At 42.9% G+C, this 27,809-nt stretch overlaps 1 protein-coding gene across 1 annotated transcript in view; it reads left to right on the top strand.

Moving 5' to 3' along the window:
* Positions 1 to 26,258, top strand: part of phc2b (polyhomeotic homolog 2b (Drosophila)) — a 41,413-nt gene extending 15,155 nt beyond the window's left edge. Inside the window, exons 2-15 of the mRNA XM_085777089.1 lie at positions 5,218 to 5,551; positions 7,099 to 7,257; positions 7,391 to 7,468; positions 7,777 to 7,938; positions 9,044 to 9,178; positions 9,523 to 9,817; positions 16,665 to 16,969; positions 17,478 to 17,757; positions 22,370 to 22,581; positions 23,350 to 23,479; positions 23,991 to 24,096; positions 24,460 to 24,574; positions 25,349 to 25,673; positions 25,832 to 26,258. Coding sequence (XP_085633215.1) covers positions 5,276 to 5,551; positions 7,099 to 7,257; positions 7,391 to 7,468; positions 7,777 to 7,938; positions 9,044 to 9,178; positions 9,523 to 9,817; positions 16,665 to 16,969; positions 17,478 to 17,757; positions 22,370 to 22,581; positions 23,350 to 23,479; positions 23,991 to 24,096; positions 24,460 to 24,574; positions 25,349 to 25,673; positions 25,832 to 25,986 — 2,733 coding nt within the window. The 5' untranslated portion in view covers positions 5,218 to 5,275 and the 3' untranslated portion in view covers positions 25,987 to 26,258. The remainder of the gene's footprint in view (positions 1 to 5,217; positions 5,552 to 7,098; positions 7,258 to 7,390; positions 7,469 to 7,776; positions 7,939 to 9,043; positions 9,179 to 9,522; positions 9,818 to 16,664; positions 16,970 to 17,477; positions 17,758 to 22,369; positions 22,582 to 23,349; positions 23,480 to 23,990; positions 24,097 to 24,459; positions 24,575 to 25,348; positions 25,674 to 25,831) is intronic.
* The last annotated feature ends 1,551 nt before the right edge of the window (positions 26,259 to 27,809 follow it).

Genomic DNA, 27,809 nt, shown 5'->3' with positions numbered 1-27,809 from the left:
GTTAGTCAGGCAGCTTCATGGAGCCCTGACCTCTCGTTCACCCCCTGGTGGTTGGCTGACTATTGGTTGAGAAAGCGCTTGATTTGATATGCAGCACAGCCCGTTTTTTTACATGTTAATAATCGTGACGATCATCTTAATTTAATCATGGCAGCCAAAATCGTGATCGTGATTAAAATTTGATTAATTGTGCAGCCCTACTTCAAACCCTTTGCTTGGTTATGGGGCGTTACTTCGCCACAGCCACTTATGCCGCATTCACTCTCTGTTTATTCTTGTTTCCTGTAGTCGATTGGGGTCCTTGGCCTTCAGAGCTTGAGGTCTGTCATCAAACTGCTAATGTCAAATGGAGTCACCCCATCCCTGTTATTCCCATCCTGTTTTGACACCAGCCCCCCCCCCCACCCTTTCTGCACAGCTCTGTCAGCCAAGTGTGAGACTCGAGGCTTGCATGTCTGGCTACACTGCCAGCTAATCTATATGCTAATGAGAAGATGATAATCAATGAGGTTCACGCATGGTTGGCCCCAATCAATACCAGAATGCACCAGCAAACGACTCAAATGGCTACATTTCATACAGGCAGACAGTTGGGTGGTGTGTTAATGTGGCAGGGCACACCATAAGTATGCTATTATCCTCTGGTTTTATCTCTCCTATTCCACATAAATGAATGCTGTTGTCATTAAAGAGGGGTTTGAATTCAACTGCAGAGCTATCCCATTTCACTTTTATGGAGGGTTTGCCATCTCCCACTTCTTTTGTTTTGCATTTCATTTCCATAACTGCCCTAAATAGGTGGTTTGCCACTTTTCATGCTGTGATTTGGCTGGCACGTCCCCTCATCGGTTGTGTTTTGTAGCATTCTAGCTTTAATGATGCTGTTTAAGCAGCTTTGGGTTATATTTTGTTAAAGATTTAGTCAAGCATTGCCTTATATAGCAAGGCAGTTACCGGGTCATCTTGGTACACCACAATTTTCTTTTTCTTTTTTTCCCCCTCCGTAGTGTCAGTCAGAAAATTGATGCCGGTCACTACCCTGCCAGTAACTGCCCTAACTGCCCTAACTGCCCTTAGCTGAAAGTTATGATGCTAAATTGACCCACTCATAGCTGCAAGTTATTTGTGGAACTGGTGCTTTGTAAAAATGGTTTAAAACCTAAAGTCTTCAAATATGAGGCACTGAAATGGACATGAGGCCTTGAGTTTTCAGCTGCCAGCCCCAGACTAAGACTATGCCATCTCTGAGCTGTCATTTTAATGGAAAACCTCATTACCTTTAGATTTATGGTAATTCAAAAAAATAATAATTTACGTAATTATAGTCGAGCTTATGTTGGAAGGTCTATGTATTCTTAAAAAAAAAAATCAGTATTCAGGCAGGAGCAGAGGGGGAGGGGAGAGACAGAGTAAAATCATTACCATCATCTTCATTAGAGAGGATCTTGTTGTCCAATCGGCATGCTGCTCAGCACGGGGAATCCATAGGCACCCCGTTGGCTGTCGCTAGGATACCACATAATCAGGAGGCAGGCCGCGGCCTGGTTGGTGGAGTGGGGTGTTGATGCTGGGACGACGAGCTCGCTGTGTGTTGGGGGTAGACAAGAGGGGCAGGGGGTTCGGATACAGCACAGAAACACACTCGCACACGCTCACTCAGTCAGTCAGTCAGTCAGCCGGCCAGGCAGCCAGCCACTCAGATAGGCAGACAAAGAAGAGCAGCATCCTGCAGGAGGACCGCACGCTCCCGGGGGATGGGGCATCATACCCCTGCATCGCGTTGGGGGGGCCGGAGGAGGTAGGAGAAACCAGGGTTAGGGGGCTTTGTCTCAGCAGCAGACTGCCTTCCACACACACACACACACACACACACACACACACACACACACACACACACACACACACATACACACAGGCATACATTTGTGTATGGCTCTATGGCTGTTAAGGCATTATCACACATCAATCGATCTGCATAGCCGACAAATGTGTTCCTGTGGTATTTTAATGTGGGTCATGAGGGTTTTCCTACGTCTGGGCTCATGTGTGGACACTGATGGAGGCTCCTGCACTTCCTTACTGTGATCTAAGTCCAGAAGAGACAGCCAGTCTGTCTAACAGACTCTTAACAGCTCTCATCTTCCTGCAGGCTATGCAAATACTCCAGACACAAATCTGACAGTCGGTTCTACCAGTCTTGTAAATGCCAGCATGAGTAGACAAATGTGTCCTCTTCTGAAGCCAGCGACGAGTTGAAATTTGTGTTGTTATCTTGTTGACCGGCTCTTTGCAGTGTATTACAGGCTGCCGGCGCTGCTTTGATGTGCTCTCACACAAGCTGGCTTCACCACTTCTCATGGGTACTGGGGTTTTTCATGAAATCAACTCAAAGCTTCTATCATAATTTGTGGATATGGGGTTAAGGACTGGAAGGGGGGGGGGGTTGCTCCACATTGTATCCTCTTTACTGATGGATGGGTGACTCCTCTCAGAAAGACAGGGACTATAGGCATCATTACCAGAGGGGATTCCCTCCCGTCAACACAGGAGGAGGCGATGGGAGGCAGACTCTGGGATCTAGGCTAATGACTGCACGCACGCAGGCAGGCTTTGGCAGCAGTGGTGCTTTGTTTACAACCATGAAGTCACTCTGCCTGACCGGATTTCAGGTTCTTCACAGATGCAAAATATGTAGACAGAGATATATTTTTAATTTGTGACGGGCACTGGTGGATGGAAACTTATGGCCCCTTTGTGTCGAGAAATGTGGTCTGAGATTTTCCAGTGAAGTTTTTGTAATTTTATTAAATTTAAATTGATTTGTCTCCGTTGGTGTTGAGGTTTAGCTTGGGTCATTATTTCATGTTTAATTTGTCCGATTCCCTATATAACCTTGGAGATCCTTGCTCAGATGTTCTTAGGATGTTTCTTGTTTTCTGATATATGGATTGAAGTATTGATAAATATGCTCAGTGTCTTCTGTCATTATGAATTGTCTCCAGTTTTATTTAGGCACATGCAGCTCTGCAAACTCAAATTCCAGCCTCTTCTCATTCAGTGACTGATTTGTTTACTCCAACCATTGTTGAGCTATTCAGGGCTGTTCTGCCTTTGCCATTTTAAGGAATAGCATATGGCTCAGTAAGATTGCAGCTTGTTTCCAAGTCTGCTGTGCAGCATAAGTGGGCTATAGAGCTGTGCTTTGGCCCCTAATCCACTCAAAAGAATAATGAGGAGGAGGAGGAAATAGCTTAAGAATTGCGGTATGGCAGCAGCATTGCTCCTTATTTAATTACTTCCATTACACCCTCGCCTTACTCCGACCCATTTCAAATCCTCAATGTGCTCACCCAACCTATGCCCCTCACATGCTCTTGTTCTCCTTCTGTCCCCCCCATCCACACCCCCAAACCAATAACTTAATGCGTGTACCTCTAACCTCAAGGCTAGAAATTCCATCCTCCCTATTTTGTCCTTTCTTTTCAGCTCTGTTACATCAGCTGTCATGGTGTTTGAATCCTCCTCCACACGCGCTCATTAATCCCACCCTCTCCCCTACACCACCAGCATTTCAAATTCTTGACTTCTTATTCTTCTCTTTTCCTGTTACAGCTCAGCTTCATCAAATGCTTTTGAACTCTCCTCACATCCTTTCATAAGAACTTAATTTTTTTTTGCTTTTTTTTTTTTTTTGCCTCTCTGCCTCTCCCCACCCATCCTCTTTGCATCTTCTCACCTCTCACACTGTGCTACCCTCCATGTCATCTGCTAGGAGAGCTCTGGACCCTTTCCTCCTGTGCTAATGGGTATCAGAGCATCAGGGGACCAACCCTTAAAAGCCTTTTATCTAAGGGGCTTAAATCATGAGTCCTTTTTTTTCTTCATGATTGACAAAAACAAATGGATATAGAAGTCTGAGAAGGTCTATACGTATATAAATGTTGTTTTGACACAGTACTTTTAATAGACTCATTGCTGTGGACTGGACTTTTATCAAAAGACTGCAAGCAATAATTAAGCCTATATAGTCATTGAAGTTATATTGTTGGGTTCATGGTTTGGTCTGTCTTGATTTAGTATGAAATGCCCCAGAATGTAGGATGTCATTCAGCATGGCTGCCTAAGAGTGTTAGCCAACTTCCTTTCCCTTGATGCTATTTTCACTGGATTTCATTAGCTTCCCAAAATGCATTTTTGTGTGTTTCTCTGCCTGGGCTCTTTTTTTTTTTTTTTTTTTTTCTCTCTCTCTCAAGGAATGAAGTCAAATGTATAATGTAGAGAGTTTGTGTCTATAATCTTGGAATAAGGGCAGTTTATTTGAACATCCATTGAATGTTATTAATTTATTCACTTTAATAAGCAGACATCAGAGGAGTCATTCATTTCCTGCTTTAGGCTCAGGTCTTACTACAGATTTGTGTAATGCAGCTTTTTTTTTTTTGATACAGTACTTTTTTTTTGTAATGCATTTTTGCTGCCACTTGAAGTCAAATAGCTTCGGAGATAGACGTGTGAGACTATTGTGTCAAGTTGGGTAGACGCATCCTGAGTTAGATTTTATTTGTGGCTGCCACAAATAAATCAATACATTGGAAACACTGGTAACATGCTTTTACTAAATCCATGTAGTACTATAGTTTAAGTCTGGCCCTGTTAATTAACTTAATTTATATGGTGATTAAATAATAATAAAACCATACCTCCTTGTGTGTTCCTGTGTTGTATGAAAGTGGGTGCAGAGACACGTGTTTTGCTCAGTTGAGTTGTTTTCTGAGAAATGTATTGAAAAATTGTAGATTGACTATAGATGCTTATACAGAAGGCTGTGTATTATCACAGCAATGTTAATGAAAAAATCTTTCAGTGGTGTGTTTACAAAACAATGTTGAATCTCTATGAAGTGTTAGAGAGCAATATTGAAAGTTTTATCCAAAGTAATGTGTGTCACTCTGAAAAGCAGTATATTTGGCTGTTATGCTTGTGTAAACATAGTAAAATATATATTTTACTCACTCTGATAATACACTTGCTTACCAATTTGAATGTAATGATTATTTCTTATTTCAGATGTAATTCATTTCTGCCCTAATGCTTTCTTCCAGTAGAGGGAAATGGAAGGTTCACTTGGTTGTTAGCTTATCAATGAGTTTTTGACTGGGTAAAGGAGTTAAATAATGTTCCCTTTTTCCTCTTTTCTCTATTTTCTCCCTGTTCCAGGCACAGGAGAGCCATTCAGAAGAGCCGCGGGTCAAAGGTGAGACGAGCAGAGGGCACCATGGAGAGTGAGCCGGGGGCCCCGGCCTCCACGGCCAGCAGCACTGGGACCACCACCTCCACCACCAGCTCCAACAGCACCACAGCTGCCAGCAGTAGTAGTACCTCCAACACTACTGCTACTACTTCTACCACTTCCACTAGCAGTAGTAATAGTAGTAGCAGCAGTAGTAGTAGTAGTAACACTATTAGTAGTTCCAGTAGTACTACAGCAGGAAGACAGGCAGTGCCTCAAATATCCGTTTACAGTGGGATACCTGACCGACAAACAGTCCAGGTGAGTTTCTTGGCTCTAATGAATAATGGCTTCATATGAAGGGATAGTGTCATACTCACACACTAATGTACTCTGCTGCCCTCTGTTGGTGTACAAGAAAAGCTTCTGATGTACTACTAAGATTATATGATTCATCTTCTAATGGGATAAAATGAATGAAATTAGTGGTAATTTCTATTCAGATAATATACTGATGAAGGAAACTCAAATAAGCAGTAATTAAACAGGATCTGTCTAAGTTGAGGGAAGGAATTTTCTCAGTTCTTTAGTGCTCTTGACCCCTTGACCCTGGGATAAGCCGCTACACAGGCTTACCCTCCCTGAATAAGGCCCACTCAACTTTTAGTGCTGATGCTTTGACAGGACGGTTTTTGTTACATTCAGCACCTCTTTTCTTGTATTCACACTGCTGATAGTTAAAAGGCAAACACCATTGTCACCAAAACGCCCCCTAAGCTTAACGGACTGCTGGTCATTTACGGGCAGTGAGAGCTGAATGCGTATGTGTCGCAGCTCTGCTAATTTTACCCTCATTCCAAGACTGTGGCTCTGGATTGCCCCCTGTCACAACGACCACAGGTCAACGTCCTTTCTTGTTACCTGGTAACCGAGCAGAGGTCACTTCGAGGGGTGAAGGGTGATAGGAATTATTCCCAATGGCAGAGGTTTGGCCTTGGTATAATTAGGTCAAAGACTTGCAGGTTTATTTATGTCTGTATGACATGTTCTGATTTTGAATAAACCATGATTTGTTACCGTCACTACTTTATCAGTTGAATTAGGGCCACAATTAATGACTACATGTATTTTCATTATCAATTTGTCTATTGATTATTTTCTCAACTAATCATTAATTTATAAAACATCAAAAAAAGGTCATGAATTCGAGAGGGATATGTTCAAGGGTTATATCTTTTTTTTGGTCTTACTGACAGTCCAAACCAGACCATTTTAGTTTATGATATGAAACAAGTAAAAGCAGCAAATGTGAGGTATTTCCTTGATTTGATAGTCGCCGGTTAATTACTATTTTTTTAATCAAACTCTTCCAGCTTTAAATAATATTGACCTTAAAATTAAAGTATTTTAAATTAATCTAAAATTCCCCATATAATAATGTTTTCTGCCACATAAACAACAAAAAACATAGGTAGGACCACACTGGAACCAAACCTAACTTTCTCTAAACACTGCTCAATTATCTCAGTTGGTATATTGTGTATATTTTGTTACTGTTACAATTTTGGCAGACTGCAAATACACATTTAAGGATTACAGGCAGTGTTGAACAAGGTGCACGTCGAGTATCGGTGTGAGAGTGATGTGAATGGCTGGAAGCAGGTGTGTGAGCATACAAACAAACACACACCCTAGAGACATGAAGCTTTTGTTTCAGACAGCTGTGTTGATATTTCATGCAGGATTTGGACCAGATCTGTTGTTATCCATTAGTGTCTATCAATTTTCTGATTAAGGTTTTACACCCTGGCCTGTTTATTTTTGTGCAGAGTGCATCACTCAACCAACGTGTCTGTCATTATGTTCAGGTGTTCCAACAGGCGCTACACAGGCAGCCTAACACAGCAGCACAGTACCTGCAGCAGATGTATGCTGCTCAGCAGCAACATCTCATGCTGCAAACCGCAGCCCTCCAGCAGCACAACCTCAGCACTGCCCAGCTCCAGAGCCTGGCCGCTGTACAGCAGGTCAGCAAACACTCCTGACACAATTAGTCTTTCTGTGCAGAGATGATCATTGTACGTAGTTATTATTGTTGACCTGCTGCAAGACCTGTTTCAATGGTAGCTCTCTCCTGCTTCCCCTCTTGTGTTGTAATAGGCCAGTATTGCAGCTGGGCGGCAAAGCTCTTCACAGAATGGCACTTCATCTCAACAAACAGCATCTACTCAGGCTACGGTAAGTGCAGTTTTGAGAGTTGGGCCTAAAAACCTCTAAAAGTGGATCTTTTTTTGTTAGATTATCATGGAACTAGGTTGATTTTAGCAGCAAGATGCTTGGAGCACACCACATTAATTGGGTTAAACAGACAAAAAACTGAAATACTGTTTGATAATATCTTAAGTGTCAAAAATGTTAAATAAATTCTGAACCTCTTTTTATTTGATGTGTTGTTTTGAAGAATGTATGTATTAATTTACAGTGCATATCAGTGGAGGCATAGTATAGAGATGTGCTACCTAATTATCCCATCTTCTCCTCCATAGATCAACCTGACCACTTCCCCAGCAGCAGCTCAGTTAATCAGCCGGGCCCAGAGCATTAGTTCCACCCCCACCAGTATTTCCCAGCAAGCTGTTCTGCTGGGAAGCCCATCCAGCCCCACTCTCACGGCCAGCCAGGCTCAGATGTACCTGCGCGCACAGATGGTGAGATTGCAGTCACCTCACCAGGAGCGTTGCCACTGGCGCATTTTACATCACTGCGCATATATGCATAAACACAAGCACACACTGCTTGAATAAATAAGTACACTGCAGCTCAGATGCTTCTCTCTGTAGGCTAAGTGTGTGTTATGGGCTTGATATGAGTGTTATGCATGCATGCGCATTCTGCCATAGTAATTGGTTTGGTTTATTCTCATCTTGCCAGCAGAGTAGGTGGTCAGGATAATCTGTCCAGCCCCAGAGGGCTCATTACAGACACAGAAGAGAATGCTTTGAATATGCATCGACGCTCAGAAAACATTTCTCGCTGCTCACAGGTGTTCTCTCGGCTGAGGGTTTAGATCCAGCTGTTTTTTCAAGAACTGCTGAAGGAATATTGAGTCCTTATTGTTCTGTTTTGTTACAGCTGGTCATGGGTTACTTGTCTGTTTCAAATTGCCCATCAGCTGTGCAGCTGGCACACAGACTGTTCCTGCCACCTCATTATGACCAAGTACACAGCGGCGTCAAATGTGTTTGATTCTTCTGGCAGGCAGCGAAACGCATTTGTCAGTTTAGATTGCCATGGCTTTTATTTATGGTATAGTCTTCTGCTGTTAAATTGGTGTCGCCTTGATTAGATTGCATACATTCCTTTTCCTCACATAGAAAAATATGAATCTGAAGCTGTCAGTCATTATGTTCCACTGTAGAGTTGTATTTATTTCATGTCGTAGTGCCATTCTATGTTAAATCGTGCGTTTCCAGATGACAACTCCAGACATAAGGGAAAGTGTTTGTTTTGTATAGACCTCAGCAAAACTCCCCATAATTTTCGCATCATTATCTAAATCGATTTTTTTTCAGGGCAAATGATCTGCAAACATTACCAGTTCCCCTATTGTAGTGACTCATAGCTCATGGAATATGATTTCTCTGTATATTGTTCAGTCCAAGTTTACAGTTACTTCTAGGATAACGTTTTTTGTTTTGTTTTTTTTTCCTCATTAAATTTCTTCCCCTATTGTAGATGCACTTCATTTGTTCATTTTCTCCCTTTTCTCTTGTGTGTGTCTGTGTGTGTCTGTGTGTGTGTGATGCTCTACAGGCCCAGCAGAGCAACCTGGTGCAGGTGGCCAGGAGTCTGGGTCGGGCCGTTCCCCTCTCCCCTCAGCTCATCTTCACGCCAACAGCGACAGTGACCGCTGTCCAGTCAGAGAGCTCCTCACAGGCGTCCTCACAGGTAGGCTCATTTCAGGTGATTTTCATTAAAAATAGAGTTCCAATCAGTAGGCTAGAAGGTCCTGGGCTGCAGCCTGCATGTAAAAATAACCCTTACCCTATTTAAATGCAGAGATGAGCATGTGAAATATCTTCACACATTTAGAAAATCTATAATGAATGAAAATTTAAGAACATAGGCTCTCACATTAACAGTATCATCCTCGTATGCTTCATTAGTTTGTCACCGAAAGCATAAAAGTACATCCTCATTAATTCTGTAATATTCACACATCTGACAAACTAATAAAATCCACTCAGTTAATCCACTGTGAATGTGTCGGTAATCTCCATCCTTCTGTTCAGAATCAGGTTCAGAACCTAGCCATCCGTGGCCAGCAGGGGGCGACCACGTCTTCCTCTCAGACTCAGACCTTGCAGGCTCTCAGCCTGAAGCAGAGCCCAGTGCCCATTCAGCCCACCTCACTGATCAAGAACCCCAACCAGGGGACGCAGGCTGCCGCGGTGGGGAAGACCAGCTCCTCTGACGGTTCCTCCGATGGAGGGAAGAAGGCCGACGCTGCCGCAGTCACAGAAGTCCGAGCCATAAACATGAGCCGCAATGTGACGGCCGTCAGTGCTCAGCCTCTGATCGCTCCAGGTGAGTACACCTTTCAGTCGCACAACCTGTAAAGTTTAAATAATGTACAAACTGTGTAAAGGCCTGTTATCCATTTAACTGATACGGCAAACACCACATCCCTGCCAGGCAAAAGGAGTGCACAGACTCCTCTTCTAAGTAGTAGTAGTCAACTAATCCACTAATTTTCTATATACATGTTAAGCATAGATATTCTCCATAAAGTGCTGAAAAAATAATTTTCATGAGAATTTGTCAGGCGAACAGTATTTTTTTTTTGTCTTTTTTGGGATGTTGAGGGTGATATCTTAAAATTGAGTTGCAACAAACCCCAGAATCTTTTTTTCATGCCTACCCCTATGTGTCAAGATACTCTCTGCCAAATTTTATAGTTGTATGACTATTTATGCCATTGTAGTACCTAAATATTTGTATTTACATAATTTTGCCAGCAAAATTACCCACAAAGAGGGGTTTTGGCCCCCTGTAGCTTTCCAGCAGCTAGTTGACCGGGTTGTCCACCCAGGTCTTAATCCTTGAAGTTCCTAGATATCATTTCTGGTGTCAAACCTTTTACAATGCTCCGTGTCTGTTTTTTTGCTTTGCCCCCTGGGTATTAGTTAATTAACATTTTAAAACAACTATTTTGAAAATTGATAAGTCAGTTTCTGCGTACTGTGGGTGATTTAGGGGTTCACTGTCCTCAGCTTGGGTGATGAATAAAATTTGTATTTTCATTGTCTTTTTACTTGACATTTAATCTAAGGGAAATTAACAGCATATCAATCCATCTTGTGTGTTGTCTTTAGTCACAGCACTAATCGATGTTGAGCATAAGTATAAACTCACCTAATTTGTTTGCAATATCAATCTTGTTAAGTGTTTCAAATCAAGACAAAATATGAATGCATGGTTATGTTTCCAGATTTCCTTACAAAGTAATCAATCAGGTTTTTCAGAATTTACTTTTTGAATCTACATTGATAAAATGTGACAGTAAGTCGATAAAACTCCCCAATATTTCACACCTGTCTCATCTTGCTTTGTACAGATGAAAACAGTTCAGCATATAAAAAATATCTTGAGTTGAATTCAGCTGGCATTTCATTCACCTGTGCACCAGCCTTATATTAGCAATATGCAGCTGTAACAGCAGGAGAGCTGTTAGTGCTCTGGCCAAGACTCGCTTCTCTGCCATCAGCACCAGAGACTCTTGGATCCTCGCAATTGTTGCCAGCATGTGTTTGAAAGCCTGGCCCAACTCTTGGCATATTGCAGACGTTTGGGGCTGACGTCTGTCCATCTCCGGTTTTAGAGAGACTTATAACACTTGGTGGGAAGCTTTTATTGCACTTACTGTGATGAACTGTCAGCCTGTTTTTGCTGTGCTTTGTTACACACGTATGGGGATGGACTGAAATGTACACAGGCAAAGAAATACATCTACATGACAGCAAGAGAGAGACTCTCAATCTGAGATGAAATAAAACACAAGTTTAAATTAGGTAAATCACATAAAAGTGCATAATCTCTTGTACGCTTTTACCTTTTGGTTTCTTTGGGGAGAGCGACGGTGCTGTTTTGGCGTGTGTGTCGCCCCATCAGGGCAATCGAAGGGGAAACATTGAGAAATATATTACGCTCTCGTGTTCAGAGTGAGATTAGGTGAGAAAAGGGTTCTTCCACGTAATGCCTTTAATAGCTTTCTCTCGGTTGTTAGTGTGACATGTCAGGGCCTGCACCACACATCCATTCACTCAACTTAAGAGGTGAAACCAGCCGTATTAAAGACAGTGTGTTGGGTTGTGTCTGGAACAGTCGAGCTGCTTTGTGAACCAGAAGCTGTGGAAGGCACAGTGCCACGCAAGAGTCACTCTAAACCACTTTTTGTGTAATTGGAAGTCAGCAGCTGTTTGTTCTTCTTTTTTTTTTCTCTCTTTTGCGAGTGAATGGTCGTGGATGTGCCAGCAGGACAAGCTGATTCAGTCCAGTCTGTTTCCAGGATTAGTCCCCTCAGACGCACAGATCACATCTTCCAGAGGGTCCTGATGATAACATATGACATTTTACACAATAGTTTGTGGTGTGGATTGTGCCTGAGCTTACAAATATGAGTATAAACATAGTGAGTGTGTGTTTCTGTCTGTTGGGAGTAGTGACTGTGTTTGTGCTTGACTGTAAACCTCATACACTGCAGTACACTGTTAATGCATGCTGTTGTTTTTGTCTGCCTGTGTGTGTGTGTGTGTGTGTGTGTGTGTGTGTGTGTGTGTGCATGTGTCTGGGGAAGGGGGTGGGGGTGGGGGTTATCTGAATGTGTCAGTGCACAACTGTGTCTTGCTTTGTTGCAGTAATGGATTCACATAAAATAAAAGGGAGGATGGAAGCTGAAAGTCTGGCTGCATGCTGTCTGAAAAAAAATTAACATGAGTTGCCATAGCAGCAGGCCATGAGGGACAGGTGTGCACATGAGATGCTGGGGAGTTGATACGCAGTGGATCAGTAGGAGGACAGGCAGTGTGCTTAGCTGAAAGGATTGTGATTAGGATGAAAGCATAGACTCAAGTTGGCTGCGACTGGGTCGTTGTGCTCTTTGGATATCAAGGCTAAAATCACAGAAAATGTTTTTGTACTCACACACCACTGTCTGTTTATTCAACAATTCACTACTACTTTTCATGATTAATGTGTAGTGTCCTGTTTGAGTTTAATAGCAGGGACAGACCAGTAATTTAGCTGCAGGAAACCAGAGGTTTTGCCAGCAGTTGGTGCTGGGTGGTAAATGCACACCATGTCTTAAAATGTTAGTGTAGGAAATTACTTGTAATTGTTAGCTTTTAAAAAGTTGCCCATTACTTACTGCAAAGAAAAGTATTTAGGTGCTTTATTAGATTGCCTTATTACTGTAGCTTTCTGCCAAAAATGTGTTGAACTGCACTCACATTCATTTTGATTTATAATTTTGATATTCTGACAATGCAGAAGAGTTGGTATTGATTTTCTTCTTCTTGATGAATTTCCACTTTATGCTACTTTATAATTATAAACTATTGATTACGTTGTTGGTTTTACATATAAAAAAGGATGATGAATGTCTAACAATACAAAAAGTTGTTAAAGTTGTCCCTACTTTGAACAGCCACAGTATAGTATTGCTGTTGAATATATAATCATTTGATAATACAATGTTGTAGTTACTCAGGAACACTAAGACCTTTCTGTAATCTTTTCCTTAATTCCTATTGTGTGGTTTTCAACAGTATTGTTAACCACCAGCCTCAGCTTTACTCCTGTTAAACGTGACCAACAGGCACTAGTCAGATCTGAGAGACTGTCAAAAATGGAGCTGGTGTGATTAATTGCGTTTGCTATTTTTGTCCCTTAGTTCTCCTCCTCAAGCCAGAAGGTGTCAAATCGTTTTGGGAGCAACGTTTCTCTTGCAGTCAATGTCACAAACATGAAGAGGCATTCTCTGGAATAAGAATTGGGCTAGAAACTAATGTTAGGCTGTCTAGCTTCTTGCATTTAGTGTTTCATCGTCTCCTCTTGGCAGGAAAGAGCCACCTTACTATAAAAACCACAGCAGGGAACCCCCAAAAGCGCCATGCTCAGAGATTAAAAGAGCAGGTCTGCACATGATGCCTGTGTCTTGGCAACATTATGGAGCTGCTAGCAACAGTATCAGGTGCCAATTTCACTTGAATATGATTACAAAAAAACCCTGGAAAGGCAAGAGACTTGCTGTTTCAGTAACTCCTTTTGAAAATGAAACCCAGAACTCAACTTGATATAAAACCTTCTCACTTTACAAATAAATCACCCTTTTTTGCCCCCGTCTATTGTCTTTTCAAACGTTTACCATAAGATTATTCAAAGGATTAAAAAAAACAAAACAGTGTGCCACTGGTAGAATACTTGAGTCCATCACTGGTTTGCTCAGTGATTTTATTACTGTCCACTCTTGAGCCTCTGAGCTTTAACTTCAGTTATTTGTATTAAAGGATTCAATTCAGGGGAGATGGCATTATTTATTCAGTGTTAAGCCTCTTTTCTCTAATTTAGCTAGTATTCCTTGGTCCATTTGATAAAGTGTCTGCTAATTTGGTTTTGAATTGTGGTGAAGTGAGGAAAGATGGTGTAAGGTCGTGCTGTTGCTCTGTTGTTTTAGGTTGGAATGTGTCTCATGAAATTAAGCCAAAGCAGCAGCCAGTGAGAATGTGGAAACTCAGGGATTTTCCAGGCCCTGGTGCTACAACTTCATCAGGAACGTTTACTGTCCTCGACCTCAGGACGTTGCACAACTGTGCGCGAATGGAGTGAGATATCTGCACATTAGAAGGGAAGTGGAGGCCAGTTCCCCACATACTGAGGATTGTACGATTTCATATATGTGTGTGGGCGTGGGGGCTTGAGCCATTCCACTCCTTAGACCTTGAGGGGGAATAGTAGTTGCATGAATTCCCCGGTCTTCCTGTACTTCCAAGACCTCTCTCTGTTCCTCATTAGGGGCTTGAGAAAGTTTCGGGATTCATGGGAAGTCTGGTTGTATCCGGTGTGACTGTGCACTGATTCAGAAATCCCCCCACCCCACTGTTATATCTATCGCTCTGCCCCCTCCTTTGCTCAGACTGGGGCTGTGAATCTCAAGATACCTCACTGTTTGATTTTACTTTGAACTCCCAGTGTCAGGGTACTGCATGCAAAAAGATTGTATTGTGTGTGTCTATGTGCTGAGGGGATGTTGTAGCTTAGTACTACTGTTTGCTATTTTTAGCAGAAACACCAGGTTTGGAGTGCAGAAACTTTGCAGCTTGGAGTGTGTTAACAAAAACACTGTGCTGTCCCTGAGGTGGCCCAGAGCGCAGACGGTCTATTTCAAATTCCACAGTCCATTTGGTCCACTTGTTTTTTGTTGTTTGAAATAATTAGTATAATTGAGCATAACATAAGGTTATTTGAGGATATCTGTTGACGTCATCTTTAACTGAACCACTTGTCAATAACTTGTACAGTCATCAACTTAAAAAAAAGAAAAGAAATTCAATCATAACGATTACTTTTGCCCCCGTAGGCATAGCTGCTGAGCTGATGGATGTTTTTATCTCCTAAAATGTCAGTTTAAATGTCTTTTCAAGTGTGATCTTATAGGCTATGATCTTTCATTATTGTGCCGCTGGCCTTATCCACCCATCAATGGCTTTACATCCATTCTGCTCTGAATGTTGTAAATCAGCCGAAGCCCCTCTGCGTCTGCCACAGCTAACCGAGTTTTCTGTCGGTGGGTTTCCACCATGTGAAAAAGAAAACACTTTTCAGCAGATCCTGTAGCATTAAAGCGACTAATGACATGCAAACTCTGCTGGATAGAAATATCTACATTTTCCACAGCAGGGTACAGACTGTGGTTAGACTCTCACAGGGAAACTTTGAAACCAGATGGAGCCTATCCCACACAAAACATCATGAAAAGAACAGGGGGGGGAAGGAGGAGGAGGAGGAGGGTGAGGACGATAGGGATTTGAGACAAATGCTGATGTACTTGGCAGATTTCCATGCTTGGATTTATTGGTGGGGGTTTATTAACATCGCCAAACACATCCCCACGTTCACACGGCTCATATAGCAGACATTTCTGCAGTGTAGTAGCTCTCTGCAGGGGTAGCTTGTTTTTTTGTTTGGGTTTCAGTTAAGACCGAAGCCTATCAGATGTTTTCTGGTAAATTTGCTGGCGATGGTGGAGGCAGAAGCAGCAGAGGGGGCTGGGACCTACCGACTCAGCACTACATCCACAAAGAGTGTCATGGACTCTTGGCTCTGCATGTCTGTTCCTCAGGCATTTCTAATATTTTACTAGCCTCAGGCTACTTCCGCTGAACACTCTCCCACTCACACATGCTCCCACAATACAAGATTGATGTGCTGTGTCTGGGGCTTCGGGGCACGTTATGAGCTCAGGATGTCTTTTTACCCACAGCAGCATTGACAGGTGGTGACAGGCCATTTGAAACGATTTGTGAGCAATGTTCAGGCCCAAAACTGCAACAGCGGGACTTTCGGGCACCTCTGTACGAGCTCTTAATGTTACATCCTGTCAACAGGGGGCATGCAGGTGAAGTGAACGATACAAAATGTTCTATTATGCAGACGTCTGCATTTTTTTTATGAGCCTGTGGCACCGTGACTCAGATGTGTGCTGAGTGTGGACAGTTATGAGCACACATGTTCATTCATGGACAGTAAGGAGATGTCTGAATTACTTTTTATTGAGGATAGTATTTGTTGGGATTAATGCTACTTTATAATACTTTATGTTTAACATTAGAGCTGTGTTCATATGTCTTTAACATTTCCATAAAATTATTATTTTTTTATAAACCATTCCTTTACTGTGCCTAGATATCCAAGGTTCAACAGTCACCTTTCTTGTCATCTATATAAATTAGGCAAAAAAGACTGGACGTTGTTATTGGTCATAAAATCTCTTGAGACGCTCCATCACCATTGCTCCTGGCCACAAACTACAAGTGTAATATCTTTGCAGTTGTTGGTTGTAGGAGCAGAGTAGATGTTCCCCAAAGGAATATTTTTTATGTAAAATTGGGGGAAAAAGTTATCAAATAAATAAATTAAAGTCACCCACAAAGTTCTGTAGCTATAAGTCATAGAAATGTGCAGACATGAGCAAAGAGATTACAGGCCCACGGTTAGGTAGCCCAATATAACTTGTATGACCTAATTTAAAGGTAATATTGCTTGCAAGTAGTCAGCACTTAGTCAAATTAGGGCGGGGGTGTGTGTGGTGAACACAGCATTTCATTTTCATACATTTCATAATGAAAAATAAGTGTTGGCGTTGCTCTCATTGCAGCGTACACGCAAATCCAGCCACATTCTCTGGTGCAGCAGCACAAGCAGCAGCAGCAGTTTGTGGTTCATCAGAGCCAAAGCTCCCAGAAGGCCACGGGCCAGCTGCTGCAGACCGCCTCCATCCAGCCGTCACAGCACCCAGTCCCCGTGCTGCCCAAGCCGGCTCCGCACCAGCCCTCTACGCCCAGCCAGCAGGCCACCATCTTCCACTCCACCATCAGCCCCCACGCCCTCCACTCTTCCCTCAGCCACGCCAAAGCTCAGCCCGTCCAGCTCACTGCCATCAACCTTCAAATCCAGCCCACGGTGAGTGTACACGTACACACCTCACAGTCTCAACCACTGAACATTTACACAACTTTAGGTTTTGTATAATTATATCAAACTGTTGCTAGTAGTAATAATGATACATTTAAAAACAATGGAAAGACCAAAAAAAAAGTTCATCTAAAGTCAGTGTAAACAGAGGCAGGATGTTGGATCATGATTAAATGGGGACTATTCACATTCTGACTATTTGTGTTGTTCACAACCTTGACTTTGGCGTTTCTAAAGAGGTAACCAACAAAACAAGAACTACTGTTCCAACAACACCCACAGTATCCATCTCAGCTCCAAGACATACATGTTGAGAAGGACTCTTTTGAGTTTGGGAATCCCAGTGTAATATTTTCCCACTGGTGTGATATTTTCCAAGCCTAACGGGTTTCAATTTTTTGAGTCACAGACATTAAAAGTATGTAATGACAGGCCCTCATGTGTCTCTTGACGACTGTCTCAGATTTTTCCCTCCACCTTTTGTTCCATGTCTAAGGCCTCTCGCCTGGTTCAGGACAGTAAAGATAAGCCAACCTCATTGGTGGTGAGAGAAACGTGTCCAACCCCCTCAATGCAGCAGCAGCAGCAACAGCAGCAGCAGCAACAACAACAACAACAACAACAGCAGCAGCAGCAACAACAACAGCAACAACAACAGCAGCAGCAGCAGCAGCAGCAGCAGCAACAACAACAACCTGCACCTTTGTCATCACAAACCACCAAGCCTGCAGAGCAGCTCAAGGTTGACACAGCCACACCAGCTATTCAACCTCAAGGTAATAACTCAGCATCTTCTTCTATCTTCTATCATCTTCTTCTCTCTGCTAAATTACTGTTTGTTAAGTGCCTAAATGTTTCAGTCAAACATCTTTAAACTCCTTTACCAATTTACAACAGGAATGAGATGACTGGTAGCAGTTGAAAACCTTGAAAACTTTTCACTTTCACACAGAAAATTAAGCTCTATTTCTGCATTGCTCTTGTCCAGTCTGTTAACTCTTACAATCTTTACTAGAGTAAGAAAAAATCAATGCTGATGTTTACTTGTATTTCAGCACATGTTGTGCCGGCAGCTCATGTAGTTTCACTGTTTCTTATCTCATGTTGCTCTATTGCTGTCCGACACCCAAAAGCACCCCATAAGGCGCTGCTCTTTGGTGAAAAAACTAACAAAAATGGAGAGTGGAATGGATATAGTAATGTGATTGGACTGGAAATAAGTACTAACTGTTTTGATTACAGTTCAAAAACGGCTCATTAAAAGTTGCTTGCACCGCCGTACAACGTCAAGCCGGCTTTGCTCTGCTGGACCGGTGGAGTTGTATTACGTTTCTGTGATTTCAGTAGTTGTCATAGTTATGATTGTGGCAGCCAATCAGCGCTGAGCTACAAGCGACTGACAGCCAGAGACTTGGGATTTCTCATCTCGAGCGACAGAGCGAAAAATCTGTTGCTCGGAGCCCCAGCGATTTTTCGCCTGAGCGATTAATAGCTCAGTCGCTCATTTGCATTGACTTAATATGTAAACTTGTCGCCAACGACAAAAATAAAAGGTCCGGTGTGAACGCACCTTTAGAAACATGTCACATCAAACCAACTACTGTATGGCCTCTGACAACATGTGAAGACACACAGTCACCAAATCAGTAAGTAGAAGAAAAAGGCTGAGCTGTGAGTTCAGCTGCATGCAATTACACTTGAATACTTGTAATTGTATAACACTCAGAGAGAAAGTTAGGAGAGAGAATTTTTCAGGCTTTTACCTTCATTGCACTTTGAGTGAAAAACGTCTACCACTTCTCAGTCAATGATGTTTACTCTGTTATTGTTGTTGCTCCAGCCAAAACGTATATTGCAAATATTGGATTTATTGGGCTGCAACCAATTGCACAGGTGTAGTGATTAAAATGTTATTTTCTTCTATAACATTTGAAAAACATAGTTTCATAACATGTTACCTGCTGTGGGGTTTATGACTGATGACTTTTCAGTTATGGAAACCTTTTGTCCATTTCACTGTTTGAGTCCAGCTCATGTTATACATATATGATGGTTGGTCCGAGAAGTCAAAGTTCATAGACTCTGAAAAAACTGTTTTGATTTCCTGGACTGAAGCATATATAAGCAATGAAATGTGGGTGGATCCCAAAGTGCTATACGTATCCAGTTAAGAAGCTTTCAGCTGCTTGTATCAAGAAAATCCCAGAAAAAATGCATCATCTTTTCGATTTATTTTAGTATTGCTGTGTTTTCTGTCCATTGTGCACATTTTGTGGGATAAAGAGTTCTTAAGAGTGACTTGACTCACATGCTCAGTAGGTTTAAGATGCTGTAAGTTGATGATCATACAGCAGCTGTACTCTTCTTGCTAAACCAAATGATCCTGGGTGTATTTTATAAATGTTGACAAAGATCAGTCTCTATAGTGATATTTCTGCCTCATGGTTGGAAACTGAGCTAATACTGTGTTTCTTGTAAAATGAAACATTCTGTAACCCACAAATTGCTGTATATGGGCAATGAGTTTAGGTGTGATGTGCCGTGGAGGTACGCTGTTCACCACCAGAGGAGGAAACTATTTTGGTAATCCACTGTCTGCTGATGACTGCTGAGATGAAAAGTACCCAAAGTTTCAGCTTTTTTCCACTGTAGAAGAAGACCTGCCTCCAGATAAATGCTGGTTTGCTCAGTTTGTCAAACTTCCACCATGCTCCATCATGCTCACAGACAGTGAGAGAAACTGTCACTGCTCTTTGAACTGTTTAAATTGAAAATAATAAAGCCAGACTCATCTGATTTTCCGTGGGTGGCCTGGCATCTTTTAATCCAGATGTTTGCTCATGAAATGACAGCTGTCATCGCCCCACCATGCTTCATTAATACTGAAGAAGAGTTTGAGAGCAAGTGACACACTGAGCCACAAAACAGTGTGTTTCAGTCTTAGCCCACAACAGCTGCGAGATGAGTGAGCGGTTGTTTCACATCTGTTCCAGTGACATTATCACTTCCACAGTGTTGCTGTTAGTGTGGTACTTTTTGGCTGGACCACACCAGCAGGGCCAGTCCTATAACTTACTGTAAGACTGATCTCTACTACTGCTCAGTGAAGTACTGAGGCTGAACTCGCGATCTGCTCTGATTTTTTTTTTTACCTACTGGGGAACTACAGGGAAGCAGAGCAGTGTGTCCAATACACTGAGGCTCACCACCTTCACCACAGATAATAAACTATTTAAAGTATCTGTATCATTATTACTAAAGAAGACTGAAAAAGAGCATGAGAAATGCTAAGCAGAGAGAGCAGGGGAGACAGAACGGTCTTCAGTGAGGAGGCTTCATACTAATGATATCAAATAGAGGGAGCGGGGCTTAAAGAGGAACTATGAGGAACTAAGATTTTTACCTTAACTAACTTAACTAACAGATTCTGAGTAATTGTGATTGTTAAATAAAGTACTTGTAACTTGTTACGGGGAGAGTGGAGGCTCTCTGCCTTCCACGTAGCGTCTGTTGGCCGACGGAAACCAACCGGAAAGATCGGACCCAGTGTCCCAGCTCTCCTCTCAGCAGCACTGTGACACAAACGCGCCCTGTAGTGGCCTTCTTCTCGCCCCAATGATCGGAAGAAGGTCACGGTGGCTGGTCTTCGCTTTTCCACGCCCCATAACCCATAATTTCTTGTTCATGACAGATAAGACTACACAAACACTGTAACACGTATAATCCACCGCTCCATGGATTGCTTTCTCTTTGGCTTCCTTGAAAACAAATGCACATGGCCAGGAAGAGGGTTAGAGAAACAGTGGAAAAGCGACCGGACTTGCATAGTTCCCCTTTAAAGACCTGCTTCGAACAGGTCTGTTATGTGCTGGAGTTTGAAGTAAAAGACTAAGCTATTATTGATCAGGGCAGCACAGTGGTCTAGTGGGTATTTATGTCACCTCACAACAAGAAGATGTGCGTCCAATCCCTGGGCCTTTAATTTGCTCATAGATGATACAGTAGCAGGGCCATGGATGGATATTGTGGGTGTCACATGGAGGCTGTGTGAGATAGTGATTAGCAATAGGGAGTGTATTTATAACCTGTGCTCAAGTAGAAGCTGCCAAGTGTTAAAATAAATAATATTTTTTGATTGAAACACTTCAGTAAAGGATCAGACCATTAGCATACATCTGTGTCCAGTCTGGACCTCACGGTTGTGTGCTGCTCCCCCCCTGCCCCGGGTGCCCCCCCTCCCCTGCGCCACTGCCTTTTGACTGTTTACGAAAAGAAATGGCTCATAGTCGCTGGGACAGATAGAGAGGAGAAGAAGAAAAGAAATATTTGGTTCATGGTTGAAACATGTTGACATGCAGCAGCAGCAGCAGCAGCAGCCTGGCCCTGAGGAGGATCCGAGCTGGCAGCGTGAGCCGCTGTGGGAGGAAACGGGGAGGCGGACCCTGGTTCAAAGCCTCGCAGTAACGAGAGCGAAGCGGCGCTGCAGCTTAAAGCCAGTCAGTCTCAAACAGCGGCGGCAGGTCGGTGTGTGTCTGTCGGATCACTGCAGCAACAAACACTGATCAAACCGCACATGTTTTGTGTGTGATCGGAGCGGAAGTTGGCGCGGTAAGCGAACTGTTGTCAGTCAGCGCTGAGGCTTGAACGATGACAAAGCATGGCGGCCTGGATGTTTACTTTCGCTTTGTTGATAACACGACCAGACGTTGTTGTTGTGATGTTAGGAGAGGTGCGTGATGAATGTGCTGCCTGTTGACGGAGCGACAGCCTGACAGTAGGTCACCTCAGAATGTATTGTTTGTTGTTGCAGCATCAAGGGACAACTGATCTCCTGTCAGCCTGTAGATGATTTGGATGATAATTATGATTTTTTTAGATTGCATTATGATGACGTTATAAACATACAAAGCCTTGTATTTGATGCTGAAGTGGTACATTTATGAATAACTACAAAGGATGACGAGATAAATTAATTTAAACCAATAATTCTCATCAATACTTAAAAGTTCATAGATATTTTATCAGTTTTATTGTGAGGATTAAATCTATAATTTAAATAAAAAAGGTTGGTGAACTAGGATTTCATTTCCTCCACATTACTTTTGTAAAAAGGTGTAACTGTAATTTTATTAAGTGCAACTAATGAAGTTCATTATTGATTTTTTGGATTTAGTTGTTTGATCTAAAATATGACATTACATGTGTTGCTCAAGAAAAGGCAGCACATGTTCACAAGATACAGGTAATCTTTCATTATCTTTACTGTCACATATGACGGTAAAGACTGAAATGATTGTCTGACTGTCTCTAATTTCATTCAAATACAGAAGGGTCATTTAGATATCCTTGTATATTAACTGAATGGTGTTGTGTTCATGTCTTGCACAGGAGGGGGCTCAACCAAGAGGCCGAGCGCTACACCTGGGACCCCCCCTCCAGCCATGACCTCAGGAAATGAGAGCGAGGCGCCCAGCGTGACGGGGAGCACGCCGCAGAACGGGGAGAATAAGCCGCCCCAGGCCATCGTCAAGCCCCAGGTCCTCACACATGTCATCGAAGGCTTTGTCATCCAGGAGGGAGCTGAGCCGTTCCCGGTCTGTGTAAGTGCCCGTGTCTCAGCCTCACCAGCAGAGAAACATGATAAACAAGCCAGAGCCACCGTCCTCTCCAGTGTACGTGCCTGCAGGGAGCCGTCAGCAGGAAAACACAAACCCTCTGTTACTACTAACGGTGGCAGCTCACACCTTGTGTTTGATTCAGTCATTAATTATAGTGAGGACGGACTATGTAGCTGAGGGGGAGTACAGATGGATGAATGTGTGAACAATGAGCCACGCTGCAGTGCCTCGTGTTTCTCAAGGCATCAAAAACCGTCTTTAATCTGTGTTGTCTCCCTTAAAAATGACACATCTTATATTCATTACAAAGCAGTGGCCTGTCATTTTCATTGCACCAAAAGAACAAATGTTAAACTATTAATTCTGTCGAGATACATAATGTTGTGTTTATTGTAATTCCCAGAATTTGGGCTCACTGCCTCCTACTGGACATTTGGTGCAAATGTGCTGTGTAGTTACAAGGATACAGGGCTGAACAAACACAAATAACAAAGTTCATATTTGGCATGGAAGATAACATTACCTCTATTGCAGTGACTTTCAACTAAAGCTGTAGGTGAAGTTGATGGTTGAAAAAACAATTATTATTAATCAACATATCGTTTGAGCTCTAAAAAATATTCATATACAAAGTAGTTTCAGCATTAAAATTTGTGCATTCAGATGACACAGCCTTGTTTTCCTTGTTTCCTGTATGTAGAGCAGTTTCATTTACTGATATAGACGTAAATGTTTTCTGCATGACACCAGGTGGAGCGTCTGCCCATTCTCATCGACAGCCCAAAGAAGCTGGATCATCAGCTTTCGTCCGACCCTGATAAAACGCCGGTCAGCAACGCAGCAAACAGCGACTCTGAGGCGGAGGACATGAACCAGCCAGGTGAGACGGCAATAATCTGACTGTACAAATAGGTTGTGTGTATCAGTTTGTGATAAGTGCCTCTTTAACCCCCCCCCCACCAGACTCAACCACTTTCCTCAATGTTGTTTTTAAAATCCAGTTGCAGACAGAAAGTGGGGAAACTGTCATCCTATCATCGCATTTAAACATATTGACTGTTTGCCGCTATTTATTTATAGCAATGAGCTGACTATATTTAATGATCAGCGCAGCACTGGTCCGTCATTGCAACTAACGCAACAAAAATACAACGGTTGATGAGTGTGTGTTTGTTTAGATCTGGCTGGTCCATGTACGTACCTGCGTGACACACAAAGCTGTTATATACAGATGTAAATAACTCAGACACTGGGCCTCACCCATCTCCCCGATGTCTGAAGCAGATATAGAAATGTCACTTGGATATGATTAACCGTCCCATGATGTGCAGCATAATTTGACATGTGAATATTTAGTGTGTCTCATGTTTACCCCGTTTCCCCATCCACAGAAAAAGAACAAGAACCAAAGCTGACATGTGAATACTGCGGCTGGGTCGACTTCGCCTACACCTTCAAGGGCTCCAAAAGATTCTGCTCCGTGGTTTGTGCAAAAAGGCAAGTCCTATAAAAGTTTATATTTTGTTTTTTTGTTTTTTTTACTGTAACAATTAGCTGCTGCTGCTCCTGTGAATGAGCACCACAAGGTGATCTTGTTCATATTGAACTTAGCTGGCCCTAGGGACATGTAGAAGCACTTTTCTATGTAGAAGCACTTTTCTATTTCTATTCCTATGACTATGACCATGTATTTTGTTTATATTGTCTTTCTCTATTTGTGATTTGTCTGTCATGATGTCTGTGTGTGGCTGTTTTTTATACTGGGATTGCTGAGTGCCTGTCTGCACAACAAATTTACCAGCTGGTATTAATAAAGAAACCTTGACCTTGAAACCCCTGATAATGAACCTCTGTGAACAGGTACAATGTGGGCTGCACAAAGCGGATCGGACTTTTCCGTCCAGAGAGGAGTAAACCGACGAATCGCTGGCGAAGAAGATCTCAGGGTCGCTCGAATATCGAGGCTAAGAAGCAGGTACAAACCCACACACACACACACACACACACACACACACACACACACACACACCTTCACTGCTGGACAACTTCCTCATCGACACTTCACCCCCCATCACAAACTGCTTCCACTGCACTTTTTATCCCCTGCACTTTTCACGCCTCATGCTTTTTAATGAATTAAAGCGTCATTTGTGTCAGAGCCTGATTACCTCCTTCTGTCTTTAAAGGGTCATTACGTGCTCTATGATCCTTGTCAGCCTTTGTTGGTGACCAGCAAAAATGGGGAAACAATTAGTAGAGATTTGCTGCCTTCTGCATATGTTATGTGGACATCAAAAACAATTTGATTCATTATTTTTATCACATGATGTCCAGCTTCACATACTTCCATCTCCCCTTTTCTTTAATTCTTGAATCCTGTAACAAGACAACAAATGTTTGTGTTTTATATCCAAAATGATTTGAATTATTTACTGCCTGGTGTGGACTGTCCATTGGGGGGTGCTTTTGTCTCATGTTTGGACCAATAAGTGCATTTTCTAATCCAGAGGGTTCAACACCTGACAAAGTAATTGCAGAGGCTTTGGTATTGATCCAGCACCTCTATCAACTCCCTGTAGGTGTATTACAGTGGTTTGAAGCTATTGTACAGTGTAAATCTCATGTATCGCCCCTTCTAATCTTTGCTGTGACAAACACAATGTCCCAGCTGTTTTTTTTTAAAACTGATGAGCCATTAATTAGTGAATTGCTGAGTCTTGACGTCATACCTGAACGTTTCTCTTTGCAGAAGCTGGCCCTCTCCCCGCAGCAGCCTCAGGGTGGGTCTGTCTCCTCGCCACATCCCTCACAGCCCAGCCAGGAGGAGTCCAGCCCGTGTTCTGATATGTCCAGCTACGAGGAGCCGCCGTCTCCCCTGTCAGCAGCCAGCTCAGGACCCCTGGCTCCTGCCCCGGCCCCAGCTCAGGTCCCCGTCCACAGGCAGCCCAGCAGGGCCTCAGACCAAGAGGGCTGCGCTGCCAGAGAGGCACCTTCACTTTGTCAGCGGTTCTTACCCAACGACCCTGCCAAGTGGAACGTGGAGGAAGTTTACGAGTTTATCCGCTCACTGCCAGGTCAGTGGAGCAAAGTGACACACACTCTTTGTTCGGACAACGCACTCATACATATTTCCATCCTGAAACAGCAGGCTTTACAGCTCTGTTCTGCTTATTTAATCAAGTTTCACTATGACTGACTGCAGCTTGTGCTTGTGTCTCCTCTGTTCATGCAGGTTGTCAGGAGATAGCAGATGAGTTTCGGTCTCAGGAGATTGACGGACAGGCCTTGCTTCTGTTGAAGGAGGACCATCTAATGAGCACTATGAACATTAAACTGGGGCCTGCACTAAAGATCTTTGCACGCATCAATATGCTAAAAGACTCTTAACAGGAAAGTGTGTGCGTGCATTGATCTGAGTGCATCTGTATTTTTATGTCGGTTTGTTTTGGTGTGTGTGAGACAGTGTGAGTGAGAGGGGAGCGGTGTGTAAAACCTTAACACAGGGCAAAGGATGCATCACTGTAGCACTGACAGCACAGAGTACCGACTGCACTGTGACCTTGCCTTCTCTCCACTGGACTGGTCTCCTCGATACAGAATCTCACTGTAGCTGGACTCGAGCCTACAAACCGCTCACACTCACCTGCATCAGCTCAATAAACAACGTGACGGTTGAAACTTTGTTAGGAAGTTAGAAACAACGTAGGCAGTGGACGGACATTAAACCAGGAGCCACAGTGAAAGCTGTGCCAAATTCCAATATGCGGATTATCACATTAACAGAGTGAACATCTTTGACTGATGTGGCAGAACGGCCAATTTTCACGCATATGAGTTGTATCCAGATATCTGATCTGGATAACAGACGCGTGTTAATGCGGGTGCAAATAATTGCAGAACACATTGCAATCACACTGCCATCAGTTCCACCTGGACTAGATTTTAGACGGTGGTGGTCTGTCTCCCTGTGTGATCAGTTTTGAGCCAGGTGCCAACCGGTGAGAAAGAGAGGGGACAGGAAACGATTGATTGAGAGAATAGGGACGGTACACAACCAAGGATGTTTGGGTTCACGCTCAATACTGTAACCCAGAGGGCCACCAGGCTGCTCTGGTTTAAAGGGATAGTTCAACATTTTGGCAAATTGGCCCATTGCCATAATCCCTATAGTCATAGCCTTTAATTGTTGGTGCAAGCTATTTTTAGAACGGCGGAGCAGAGCCGTGAGCTGCTCAGAGCTACGCTACGGAGGCTCATGGAATTTCTTGGTTTCCCTCATCAACCTCATCAAATACACAATCCAACAACTCCACAACGCTCTGGTGGACAAGTTGTGACCTGCACATTCACCACGCTATGAGATAATAACGGAACGTTACGAGACAGAGTTGTTTTAGAGGGAAATTCATGCAAAACAGCTGATGGACATTCCCGTCGGGGGCAGTTTTTCCACAAACAGTCTCTGCATTTGCCTTGTCACTTGCTCCGGCTCCGCTGTTCTAAAAATAGCTTGCACCGACAATTAAAGGTAAAGAACCTACTGCTATGACTATAGGGATTATGGCAATGGGCCAATTTGCCAAAATATTGAGCTATCCCTTTAAGCTAATTTTCTTGTTGTTAACTCAAGCTCCCTGTCGCAAAGCTACAGACGACCACTTACTCTGCATTCAGCAGCATCGCTCTCATGTGCCTTCTGTAGTCATGTTTTAAATTGTGACATCAGATCACAAGTCAGGCAGAATTTATACAACAACAGCACACAATAATCCCAGTTGTGGTAACAGGTGCCAGGAGGCCTTTCATCAGCCACATGTAAACACGGACTCCATGATGGCAGGTGTAAATGGGAAGGATTCAGTTCAGTGGAGAACATTTGGCTGTAAGAAGCGGTGGCAAAGTGTGCTACCTGTTCAGTAGTGTTTAGGTGGGGTCATTCTGCACAACAGTTGTTGCTGAACTGAGGCATTAAGACACACAAGTGAAGTCTGAATTTCTGGTCATATTAGTATGTCATTAGTACAGTTTTGTGTGTGTGTGTGTGTGTGTGTGTGTGTGTGTGTGTGTGTGTGTGTGTGAGAAAGAGAGAAAGAGAGCAATGACTGTATGTTGCTGGGAACAGAAGATAGCATTCATCAATTAGCTCATTTTTATTCAGAAGATGCTCCTTTGCCTTTTCTCACAATAAGACTCTCACCGCTCTTGAATAC

The sequence above is a fragment of the Trachurus japonicus genome, chromosome 5 (assembly GCF_045865225.1).
Source record: "Trachurus japonicus isolate A0001 chromosome 5, Traja_1.0".
NCBI classification, from domain to species: Eukaryota; Metazoa; Chordata; class Actinopteri; order Carangiformes; family Carangidae; genus Trachurus; species Trachurus japonicus.
Note: the sequence above shows the minus strand (reverse complement) of the source record. Positions and strands in the feature narration are given on the sequence as shown.